This window comes from Amblyraja radiata, chromosome 28 (assembly GCF_010909765.2).
Source record: "Amblyraja radiata isolate CabotCenter1 chromosome 28, sAmbRad1.1.pri, whole genome shotgun sequence".
Taxonomy (NCBI): Eukaryota; Metazoa; Chordata; class Chondrichthyes; order Rajiformes; family Rajidae; genus Amblyraja; species Amblyraja radiata.
The window spans coordinates 32,847,765-32,860,990 of NC_045983.1; the positions used below are offsets into that span (position 1 = coordinate 32,847,765).

The 13,226-nt window shown below is 44.0% G+C and overlaps 1 protein-coding gene across 1 annotated transcript in view; it reads right to left on the reverse strand.

Annotated features, from left to right (window-relative positions):
- The window catches only part of acaca (acetyl-CoA carboxylase alpha), a 225,406-nt gene that overhangs the window by 22,055 nt on the left and 190,125 nt on the right, over positions 1 to 13,226 (reverse strand). The window contains exon 51 of the mRNA XM_033046251.1: positions 9,948 to 10,060. Within this exon, the coding sequence (XP_032902142.1) occupies positions 9,948 to 10,060 (113 nt within the window). The remainder of the gene's footprint in view (positions 1 to 9,947; positions 10,061 to 13,226) is intronic.

Below are 13,226 nucleotides of genomic sequence, written 5' to 3' on the forward strand. Positions count from 1 at the left end.
GCCCTGTAAGGCAGCGACTCTACCGCTGTGCCAGCCCGAATGTACTCTGCAGTTGTACTGGATTTGGAATCTTTAGTTCTCACTGAAGATTTATCCCAGTCGGTGGTGCTGTGATCAAGGCAGACAATGCACTCTGCCTCTAATGTCATTAACATACAGGGCATTTGGAACTGCCGACCAACAATTAATTTCCAGGTGATTGCATCTTTTAAAGTTTAGAGATACGGCGTGGAAACAGGCCCTTCGGCCCACTGAGTCCACGCTGACAAACGGTCAGTTCTATTCTGCATACCAGGGACAATATACAGAAGCTAATTGACCTACAAACCAGCAAGACTTTTGAATGTGGGAGAAAACTACAAAAAAGCCACAGGGAGAATGTGCAGACTCTGTATAGACAGCACCTGTAGTCAGGATGGAACCCGGGTCTCTGGCGCTGTAAGGCAGCAACTCTACCTCTGCGCCACCGTGCCACACCGAATGTACTCTGCAGTTGAACCAGATTTGGAATCAGGAGTCATTGGCTGTGACAAATCACTGAGCAACAATATAAAATTAACTTGTAAACGGCTACCCTGGGTCATAGTTACAGAGTTGCATTCTTCTTCTCGGGCAGTTTCAAGGACATGTTTCAGACTGTCGTAACCCACGGTAGATGTAGAGTCTTTTACCCAGAGTAAGGGAATTAAGAACCAGAGATCATAAGTATAAGGTGAGAGAGGAAAGTTTTAATAGGAACCCGAGGGACAACTTTTTCACTCAGAGAGTAGTGGGTATAGGGAAAGGCCATATGAGAGCATGAGCATGAATTAAGAGCTAGTTGGATGTGAAACCAGGCAGGTTGCTGTGGGTCTACACAAGTGGGCTAAGTGCTTCTTGTCCTCCAGCCACTTCTGGCCAACTCAGTGAGGCAACTAGCCAAAATCCAATTAGTCAAACTTGCCATGTTTGAAGAAGGGTTCTGACCCAAAACGTCACTTATCGTTTTTCTCAAGAGGTGCTGACTTTGTGTCTATCTTCAGTAAAAAAAACAGCATCTGCAGTTCCTTCCTACGTCACTATCCATGTTCTCTAGAGATGCTGCCTGACCCACTAAGTTACTCCAGCCCTTTGTGTCTTTTTTTGTAAACCACCATCTGCAGTTCCTTGTGTCTACAAGGCACCGACCCGCTCTAATCCTGCACCCTTTTTTTGAGCATGTCAAAGATGCCCCCTCTCTCATCCCATACTACCATGACCAAGTATCCTATGTTCCCTGGAACCAAGTCAGGTGCCTGACTGCGCCATTTCTAGAGTACAACCCTGACTGATTCCACACTAGCATGAAACTGCCAACGCTGGAGCAAACTTTCACGGACACAACGCACAAATGTGTCACAGCAGTGTTCACACCAGTCAAAAAGAGCAGCGCACTTGACTAGTAATCATGACATCCATTGGAAGGGCTGTGCTTTGAAATAGTCTGCTGCAGGGCTGCTTCTCAAGCCCTGAGACGCGTCATTTTAATCAATATTTTTCTTTTATGCCACATGTAATACTTGACAAGTGCAATTACAAAAAGCAGCAGAAATCTGATGCAAATTCTGATAAGTTACCATATTAAAGAGGAAAGGTTTTCTGGTTTTTTTTGGTCTTAAATGAAGTGTCTCTTCTAATCTGTCATTGCTGTATTGATCTGCCCTACTGCTTTCTTTTTGTCATTCTCATTACCACATAAAGAAATCATTCTCCTCTTTCCAAATTTTCAAGGGCTGCATCTGCCAATTTCTTGGTTGGCCTGCTGAATTCTGAAATTGGTTCTCTCTTACAGCTGGAGAGAAAAAAAACACAAAAAGGAGTTTTTGGAAGGGAGAGATTTGCCATCGCAAGGGCATCTCGATGAATCGGAGTAGTTTTTTCAGATCTTTGGGGGTGTCTGGCTTTTCATACAGCTCAGCGGGATTCAGATTGATCCCTGTCAGAACCAATCGTGTCAAACCCCATTTTGGGTTGCCTCTTGAAGCTGCCAAAGGCCTGTTATCATCAGTTCAGTAAAAGATCAATCCACCACCGAATGAGAACATAATCAGCCATTGATTGATCCTGGCTCCTTCAGAGACTGCTAAATTTCCCCTGTGAATGCTTTTCAAAGTGTCAAAGGTCAAGTCGACATGATTTTTCATTTTTCTGCTAAAATGTGTGTTCGTACATGTATTTTAAAATGTATAAAAAAGTTTTGGCTCAAATTCTCAAAATAATTTTAACAAGAGATACATACCTGAATCACAAAATTGTAGGTTTTCATGCTATGAAGTAAGACAGCTAATTGAATATTAAAAATGTATTAATATTAACTTGCATTATTCTGAGCAGATATTATAGTATTTATAAAAATAACTAAAATAGTAGAAGGATAATCAAGTACATTATAAAATGATAAGTGCTTGCAATACAAGAGTAAATGGGAAAGACTGTTCTACAGAACCCACCATACAAAGAATAAAGGATTTAAATAGGGAGAAGTTAATTTTGCCTTTGGACAAGCAAACATTAAAGGAAATAAAAGTCAGGAAATAGCTGATCGAATTATGCCCTTTATACATTTTTGCCCCATAGTCAGATTGCAACTTTCATTGTTGAGCAACTGTGCTTCCACATTACAATTTTAATGGCTAAATGCAAATAGCAGCCTCTCTCTGCTGGTGGAAGTCTACATTGTACAGCTGCAATTTTACATCCCTACAAATCTGCTCTTCAAATTAAATGGTTGTTGCTGTGCACTTTTGATTTGGTTTTGCAGTCCTGCATGAGTACATCTGTGCTCTCTGTTCTTTATTCTGCATAGCAAAGCTCAACAGATTCACTTCGGCTGCACCTGAAAATTAATTTAATTGAAGCAGGATGGAGCTCTGGCAAGACCAAAACACACCAAACAAAACAGACCTTTCCACTGGCAATAGGTAGACAAAAACGTTGGAGAAACTCAGCGGGTGAGGCAGCATCTACGGAGCGAAAGAAATAGGCGATGTTTCAGGTCGAGACCCTTCTTCAGACTGATGTGGGGGTGGGGGGGGAAGAAGAAAGGAAGAGGCGGAGACACTGTCTTTCACTGACTTCCTTTCTTCTTCCCCTCACCCCCACATCAGTCTGAAGAAGGGTCTCGACCTGAAACATCACCTATTTCTTTCGCTCCGTAGATGCTGCCTCACCCGCTGAGTTTCTCCAGCATTTTTGTCTACCTTCGATTTTCCAGCATCTGCAGTTCCTTCTTAAACATTTCCACTGGTATAAATCTTTACAGTTTCATTGCAGTGAGGGCATTCAAACATTTTCTTTTGGTAAATTTGGCACCATGATGGAGATGCTGAAATACACCAGCACATTCTTGAGCGTTAATTAATTGAAGATTGTCCCTTTCTGAAAACTGACCACCAGGATCAAGAACAGCTTCTTCCCATCAACCATCAGGCTCTGGAACAAAACGCCCGACATTCAGCTATGAACTAACGAATGACTTTGGTTGCACTAAGGACTACTGTTTTTTGCACATATAGGGATTATTAATTTATTTAGTTCATTCTGCATAGTCTATGTGTATTGTGTTTATTTCGCCTGTTAAGGTGTTGAATGAAGCATTTCATTGTTCTCTTGTCGGTACATATGACAATTAAACATTCTTGATTCTTGAAGGGCCTGTCCCACTTGGGTGTCATTTGCGCATAATTTACGCGACATCATTTACGCGTCGTGATACGCACATGGTGCGCATTACATGCGCATGGTGCATGGTGACGTAGGCAGTGACGCACGGTCGTGCGCTGCGCCCCAGGATTTTGGGATGCACAGACATTGTGGGCCAAAGAGCTTGTTCCTCTGCTGGACTACGCTGTGTTCTATGTTCAGATAGCTTCTGTCTTTGTGTCGGAAGGAATTGCAGATGCTGGTTTAAACCGAAGATAGACACAAAATGCTGGAGTAACTCTGCGGGACAGGCAGCATCTCTGGAGAGAAGGAACAGGTGATGTTTTGGGTCGAGACCTTTCTTCCGTCTGAAGAAGAGTCTCGACCCGAAACGTCACCCATTCCTTCTCTCCAGAGATGCTGCCTGTCCCGCTGAGTTACTCCAGCATTTTGTGTCTATCTGTCTAGCTTCTATCTTTGCCTTGAGTCACCTGCTGAACAGGAAGCCATCCTCTAAGTGTAAGGACCTTAATCAAACATGAGAATTACAATTCAGCAATTTGGAGAGGGAGAGCAGGGTCAATCAGTGTTCTTAACACCACTCCTACTGGTGTGACATAATTTGTTCGAGTACTCTAGTCTTTATTAGTTTAGTGCACATTACAGTTTAGAGTGGCACCACTGCCTCAGAGCCAGAGACCCGGGTTCAACCCTGTCCTCGGACGCTGTCTGTGCGGAGTTTGCACGTTCTTCCTGTGACCGTGTGGGTTTTCTCCAGGTGCGCCGTTTTCCTCCCATATTCCAAAGATGTGCAGTTTTGTACTTTAATTGCCCCTAATGTGCAGGGAAAGTGGGATAACATGGAACTAGTGTGAATGGCTGATCAATGATCAGTGTGGACTAGGTGGGCTGAAGGGCCAGTTTCCATGCTGTATCTCCAAAGTAAACTGAACTAAACTACATATCAGACAGGGATTTGGCCACATGTACCACTTGGTGACGAGACAACTAACTAGCGTTACCTTTCAACACCTTGACCAACAAGACAGAGGGAGACGTGGGATGAAACATGGCCTTCGATTTCAGCTTGACATCCAAAATATGTTCACACTCAGTCCTACTGACAGGAAGCGTTTTATGTCACTGTAAAAATGTACCAACACTTTTTATGGTGCAGCAACTTCTACATTACCTCCAGGCATGATACAAAGCTGAGTAGCTCAGAATTTTCATCATTTTATTGTGATCTATTATTCCAGCATTCCCACACTGAGGACATTTGTGTTTGTCTCTGACTAAAATGCTCGTTCAAAAATGCATAGTTCAAATATTCAAATTGCTTTCAGAGTGCGGGACACTCCGGAGAATTGCCGTTGCCTGGCCAGGCAATTGGAACACCCCAATTTAATTAACTATCTTTATTAAAGTTATTGGCAGCAAACAAAAGCACCCCTGGCTCAGGACCCCCGCAGAAGCTGGAGTTGGTGCGGGGTGCCAGGGGAAGGTGGGCATGGAGCCATCTGAGTTCTGACAAATATAAATGAGAATCATTGAAGGAGCTGAGAAAAGAAGCAGGCTTCACTCTGGGGAATGGCTGGAAATACCATTTGTAAGCAGGGGAATCTAATGCCAAATAAAGGCCCAAGAATTGTAGAGATGTCTAAGTTCACGTCATAGGAGCAGAATTAGGCCATTTGGCCCATTATGTCTACTCCACCCTTCGGTCATGGGTGATCTTTCTTTCTCTCTCAATCCCATTCTCCTGCCTCATAACCTTTGTCTCCCTTACTAATTAAGAACCTGTCAATCTCCACTTTAAAAATACTCACAGTCATAGAGTAATACAGAGTGAAAACAGGCCCTTCGGCCCAACTTGTCCACACCAACCAACATATCCCATCTACACTAGTCCCACCTGCCTACGTTTGGCCCATATCCCTCTAAACCTATCCTATCCATGTACCTGTCCAAATGTTTCTTAACGTTGCGAAAGTAACTGCTCAATGACTTGCCCTCCACAGCTGTCTGTGGCAACGACTGCAGGACATAGTTTAAAGTTTGGAGGAGATCTAAGCAAGATGCCCACAGGGTGACTTGAATCTGGATGGTGCTGCCAGATAAGGTTTAGTTTAGTTTAGAGATACAGCGTGGAAACAGGCCCTTTGGCCCACACCAACCAGCGATCCCTGCACACTATCCCACACCCACTAGGGCCAATTTTTACATTTACCAAGCCAATTAACTTACAAAACCTCTACGTCTTTGGAGTGTGGGAGGAAACCAAAGATCTCGGAGAAAATCCACGCAGGTCACGGGGAGAACATACAAACTTGGTATAAACAGCACCCGCAGTCAGGATCAAACCTGGGTCTCTGGCGCTGCAAGCGCTGTGAGGTAGCAACTCTACCGCTGTGCCATCGTGACCGCCCGTGGAGATAGATACTCTCACAGCATTTATGAACACTAGAATCACCAAGGCAAAGTTGCCAAAGATGGGATGGGATTACCATTTGCTGGCAAATGAGATTAGTATGGATGGGCGTTTTGATTGTTTTGTACAGGCATGAAGGGCCGAAGGGCCTGCTTCTCTGCTGTATGACTGTAAGAGCACAGAGCAACATAGCACAGGAATAGGCCTTTCTGCCCACAATATGAATGAATGAATGAATCTCTTTATTGTCATTGCACATGGTACAACTAAATTTAAAAGTCAATCCCACGGTGCGATTCACAAGAGCAATTTTAAATATATAAGAAAAGGTAAAAATATATACATATAAAAATTACAGATAAATAACAATAGCAGCTGAGGTAGAACCATTCAGTTGAATGTGAGTGTTATTTCTTATTTTGCATTGTTAAGTTCACGTATGGCTATGGGGTAGAAGCTGTCTCTGAGTCTGTTTGTGCGAGTTTTGAAAGACCTGTACCGTCTGCCAGAGGGCAGCAGGTGGAACAGGTTGTGTCCAGGGTGGGAAGGGTCCTTCAGGATGTTGGCTGCCCTACCAAGGCAGCGAGAGCTGAAGATGTCCTTCAGGGAAGGCAGTGGGCAGCCAGTGATTTTTTGTGCGGTGTTGATGACCCTTTGAAGGGCTCTCCTGTCCGCTGCAGAGCAGCTGGCATACCATGTGGTTATACAGTACGCCATGCTGAAATTGATGTTGTTAAATTAATCTCATCTGTCTACATGTGATCCATATCCCTCCATTCCTTGCCTGTCCATGTGCCTATCTAAAAGCCTCATAAATGCCACTATCATATCTGCCTGCATTTTTCTTTAGATGTTTGAGTTACAGCGTGGCAACAGACCCTTTGGCCCACTGAGTGCACACCAACCAGCAATCACCCCATAAACTAGCACTATCCTACAGACTTGGGACAATTTACACGTTAACCAAAGCCAAATAACCTACAAATCTGTAAGTCTCTGGAATGTAGGGAAAGGGAGCACCCAGAGAAAACCCACACGGTCACACGGAGAACATGCAAACTCCATACAGACAGCACCTGTTGTCATAATGCTTAAATATTTAGTCATAATATTTAAATATTTAGACAGCACCCATTGGTGGGGTTTGCCAGAGGAAAATGGGCATGGAGCCATTTGTGTATCCCACATCCCAAAGATGTACAGGTTTGTAGGTTAATTGGTTTTGGCAAAATTGTAAATGGTCCCTAATGTATAGGATACTGCTAGCGTACGGGGTGATCGCCAGTCAGCGTGTACTCGGTAAGCCGAAAGGCCTGTTAGCAGCACGTTGTATCTCTAAAGTCTAAAGTTGTGGAGGCGCTGCCGGGGGTGGTGGTGGAGGCAGATACAACGGTGGTGTTTAAGAGGTTTTTATACAGGCACATGGATATGCCGGGAATAGATCATAATCATACTTTATTAGCAACATACGAGGTATAGAGGGTTGTGGATCACGTGCAGGCAGAGGGGATAAGTTTAACTTGGCATCATGTTCGGCACGGACATTGTGGGCCGAAGGGCCTGTTCCTGTGCTGCACTGTTGGAAGTTTTATAACAGACACTATTGCCCTCAGGATTTGAAGAGTTAAAAGTCTGTGAAATTCTCTCCAATAATCAGCGAGACTGAAAGGCAAATGGAGCCGACGGACGGACGGACGTGTGCCGGACGGAGTCAGCAGGAACCTCAGCCTGACTGCTTGTTTGTGGCAAATGGAGTGAAGTAAGCATCAAAGACCAGTGATCCAGAATAACCAGGAGTTGGAAAAAAAAATCTTAAATTAGCCATAAAGTAACATTATGCAATGCTTTGTGAGAGAAACGTTTTCTGCAAAGCTCCAAACGCTGCCCTCTTTCCATTAGGCTGTGTTTTTAACAATCAAATTCTTTGTTGTGTACAATTATGACTCATCCAACTGAGGTCTTTATCAACAGCTATTGCTTTTACAGTTTTTCAGGTACAAGTGACCTATTTTACTTGCTTAGAGCGCAAGCTGCAGTTTGAAAGGACAGCTATCATTTTCTGAAGCATTTTCCTTTCGCTAAGTGTTCAAAGTAACTAAACAACAAACAACAGAACCCATCAATTCACCGTGGCATTGTGCAGAATGCTTCCTTTATCGTGCTGTTTAAAAATGTAACCCCTTGTTCACAGGATACATAGCATACCAATAGATTATTATTCAACCCAAACAGTTCACTTCAGCCTCTCTTATACACTGCATGCCTCCTTCCATCCTTCCTCAATTACCTGCAAAATGCTCGCTCCTCAATAGTAACTCAGTGGGTCAGGCAGCTTTAGAGAAAATGGAAACGTGATGTTTTGGGACAGGACCCTTCTCCAGACTCAATGGCTAAAGCGTAGTTTAATTCAGAGCGACAGTATGGACACAGGTCCTTCGGTCTCTGACTCCGCGCCGACCACCGATTACCCTTCACATTAGTTCTATGTTATCCCACTTTCGCATCCACTCCCTACATATCAGGGGCAATTTGCAGAGGGCCAATTAACCTACAAACCCCTGCACGTCTTTGGGATGTGGGAGGAAACAGATGGCGGTGGAGGCCAAGTCATTGGATATTTTTAAGGTGGAAATTAGCAGATTCTTGTTTAGCGAGGGTGTCAAGGGTTATGGGGAGAGGGCAGGAGAATGGGGTAGAGAGGGAAAGATAGATCAGCCATGATTGAATGACGGGGTAGACTCGTTGGGCTGAATGGCCTAATTGTGCGACTGATTTATGAACTTATGAAACCGGAGCATCCGGAGGAAACGCATGTGGTCACAGGGCAAACGTGCAAACTCTACAACTACAGCACTGGAGGTCAGGATCGAACCCGGGTGTGTGGTGCTGTGAGTGTTGTGTCCTCGAGACCTTCCCGACTTACTGGACAGTGCAACTGACTGGCTGCTGTTGATACTTGCTCATTTGTGCCGGGGGGAAAGCCAGGAACTTCAATGTAAAAAGCAGAAGAATCATATAAAGTGAGACCAGGGTCTCACTCATGCATCAATTACATTCAGCAGCTGCACAGCGGGACGCGTGGAAGAATCACCATTCTAATTTCTTGGATAGGAACAGCGGTGTTCCGAGAGGCACGCGGATGCTCAAAAGTGAAGCAAAGTAAATTGATTGGGCAGTAAAAAAAAATTAATTGCCTGTTAATTTAGATTTGGTAACCATGACAGTAGATCATACAGATCACAATCTCATAAATGAGCTCAAGTTGAGCCCTGGGGCCTGTCACCTCCAGGCTGTAATCAAATTAAACTGTGAGAGACTGATTTAAAATAATAAATAAATAAAAGCCACAGTGCATTACTGAGTCGCAGAGCAGATTTAAATACGAGACCGGCCATCCATACTAAGGCGTTTTACACGTCCGGGCATTAATCTATAATAAACTTTGTTGGTGGGGGTGGGGGGAGAGAGAGAGGGCATGGTTTAGTTTAGTTTAGAGACACCGTGCAGAAACAGGCCATTCGGCCCACCGAGTCCGCGCCGACCATTGCTCCCCGCACACGAACGCTTTCCTACGCACACTAGGGACAACTTACGTTTACCAAAGCCAATTAACAATGTACAGACAGCACCCGTAGTCGGGATCACACCCGGGGCTCTGGCGCTGTAAGGCAGCAACTCTACCGCTGCACCACCGTGCCGGACAGAGTTTTACCGAGTCGCAGAACATATTTAAATATGAGACCGACCATTCCTATTAAGGCATTTTAATCTATACAAAGCTTTGTTGGTGGGGGTGGGGGTGGGGGGAGAGGGCATGCAGGTGGTGGGTGGGTGATGGAAATTAAAGTGCACATACCCAAGCGCTCGGCCAGGTTCATGTACACAGGGTCCACCCTCCGCATTGTTTTCACCAAGTCTTTCTTGCGGAATTTGATCTCTACTGTCCCCTCTGGCTCCAGTACACCACCTCTGATGAGTAAAACACATTTGCAGGCTAATTAACCAAGCAATTATTCAAGGCATAAATTAAAGTCACAACATCTCACCATATTTTTAAAAATATGTACGCAGTTTGGATTTCAATAAATAAGATGTCACTCTTAGTTCTGTGCCTGGGGTTATGCAAAGGTGTTAAGGCTGCCTTGGTAAATACCCGAGTTGCCCCAGGTCTTAGGAGCAGGCAAATATTATTTTATAAGATTTGAAGAGAGAAAATTAATGGCAATTTCTGCCCAGCCCAAACAGAAATCATAAAGGTTTGATGTTTTTTTCTCTTCTTCATGGCATCTCATTCCCAGGATATTTAGTAATCTGAAGTTAGAAGCCAGCATGAGTGATGGTGACCATATCCAAAAATTATTTACAGAAGGGTGGCAAGGTGGCGCAGTGCTAGAGTTGCTGCCTCACAGTGCCAGTGACCCGGGCTCGATCCTGAAGATGGATGCTGTCTGACTCCCCTATTTCCCCCCGCCCCCCCAATCTTTGCACATCTGCAATCCCTTCCACTCATCACTTTAATTTCATGTTTCATGTATCTTGTGTTTTATGACTGTCAGCAGATCAATTTCCCTCCTGGGATAAATAAAGTTCTGTCGTATGGAGTGTGTACATTTTCCCTGTTTTTTTCCCAGTTGTTCCAGTTTCCTTGCGCACTCCAAAGACATGCAGGTTTGTAGGTTAATTGTCTTGGTAACATTTTAAATTGTCCCTAGTGTGTCGGATAGTGCTAGTGTATGGGGTGATCGCTGGTTGGCATGAACTCGTGGGCCTGTTTCCGTGCTGTATCTCTACAGTATACACAGCAGATGAGAGATGGTGTAAAAATGAACAATAAGCATTTGTATTTGGTTGAAGATTGGGCCCAAATTAATGCTGCCCCAAAAAAAAACATATTGTGGGCATTAATGGCACCTGTCCCTGTAGCATGTATTAAAGGTTTCACCATGTCGTCAAAGGACAAGTTGAGAGGGTATGCTATCCAGGCTAGTGATTGAATTGAGTGAACGATTTTACAGCATGGAAACACGCCCTTCAGCCCACCGAGTCCACGCCGACCATCGATCACCCGTTCACAATAGTGCTATGTTATCCCACTTTTACATCAACTCCCTACACACTACCGGCCAATTAACCAACAACCAAATTACCCTACAAACCCGCACGTCTTTGGGATGTGGGAAGAAACCGGTTCATCCGGAGGAAACCCACGTGGTCACCGGGAGGGTATATGCAAACTCCATACAGATAGTACTCCCGAGGTCAAGACCAAAGCCAGGACCATTGCGCTTTGAGGCAGCAGCTCTACCAGCTGCGTCACTGTGCCCGCCCAAGCAGGAGGAAAAGAGGAAGAAGTTACCGGTGGATGAAATTAGATCAAAAGGCATTTCCATATGGGGGATGAGGTGGGATGTGGGAGGAAACTGCAAATAGAAACATGAATCACTCTGACCCCTTTTACTGTATGTAACTATGCATCCATAAAAATCAATACTTAGAGACCTCAAACGGATGTTTTGCAACCTAAAAGGTGAGACGGATTAATAGCAACATAAAATGGGGAATGAGATGGAAAATTTGAGAGAAGTTCACTCACAATCATTATAAGACACTAATCGATAGACTATTTAATACCAGACGAGATGAGATACTTTGATGCCCTCCATCCTTAATTACTCTTATGCCCCTAATACCAGACAATTTTATACCCTTTATACTCTGTACGCTGTGGACAGCAGGATTGTAATCATATATAGTCTTTTCACTGACTGGATAGCACGCAACATAAAGCTTTTCACGGTACCTCAGTACACGTGACAATAATAAACTATTATTGTCACGTGTACTGAGGTACCGTGAAAAGCTTTATGTTGCGTGCTATCCAGTGCTAATAAACTATTATTGTCAGTGTGATGTCAGAATCTTAGTCCTCAGGGTCAAAGGCTCTAGGGCATAGCTTTACGGTGAGAGTGGCAAAGTTTAAAGGAGATGCACGCAACAGAAGCTTTTCGCTCTAGCTCGGCACACGTGACAATAACCTAAACTGAACGTTTGTTCACTCAGGCGTGTTGGTGGAGGTAGGTATGATAGTGACGTTTAAGTGGCTTTTAGATAGGCATGTGGGTCTGCAGGGTATGGTGGGATATAGATCACCTACAGACAGAGAAGATTTAGTTCGGCATCATGTTTGACATGGACATTGTGGGCCAAAAGCTCTGTTCATCGGTTGTACTGTTTTATGTTAAGTCAAACCGAATAGGTTTTAACTCGGGAGTCTCTGACTTGGCAATATTCACCTGGCAATCCCTTGAACAATATATCCACAACTATGGATTTGCAGTAAATTTCCAGTGAAGGATGAAAAAATGCCATGAGGATTCAGTGAACGAATGAAGTGAGAATTATCTCCTCCCCCTTCTCTCTCTCCTTGGCACGTTGACCTGTGTGAAGGTACTGTTCTTAAGCGCCCTTCCTTCATATTATGTGTCTGCAGAAAATCAATTTGTACTTTAGAAAGCCCTACATAAAATAAAAATGACTTTCTAACGCACTAGATCAAAACTTTTCATTTCTTGTGTTTCAGTTGCACAGCAGCAATATTTTTGTGAGGGGATAGGGCAAAATCTGTGTTTATATTAACCATTGATATTCATCTGCAATCAACTGAGTAGTGGGCAGAGATCATTCCATCATTTTTGCCGTCACTTTGACTTATGTAGCGCATAGCGTTGGTTTGGAGACATTTAATATTTTGCCCGAATTTCAAAAACTATTTCAGCATGCATGAGTCCGTATTAGTGTAGGGAGGAACTGCAGATGCTGGTTTAAACTGAAGATGGACACAAAATGCTGGAGTAACTCAGCGGGTCAAGCAGCATCTCTGGAGAAATGGAATCGTAACGTTTTGGGTCGAGATCCTTCTCCAGTCAGAAGAAGCTTTTCACTGTACCTCAGCGCACGTGACAATAAACTAAACTCAGAAGGGTCTCGACCCTAAACGTCACCTTTTCCGTTTCTGCAGAGATGCTGCCTGACCCGCTGAGTTAGTCCAGCATTTTGTGTCTATCTTCTGTCCTGGTTAGGTTAGGAATATCCATTTAAGTAAAACTGCAAATGGCTGATGAGAAACAGAAGAGTG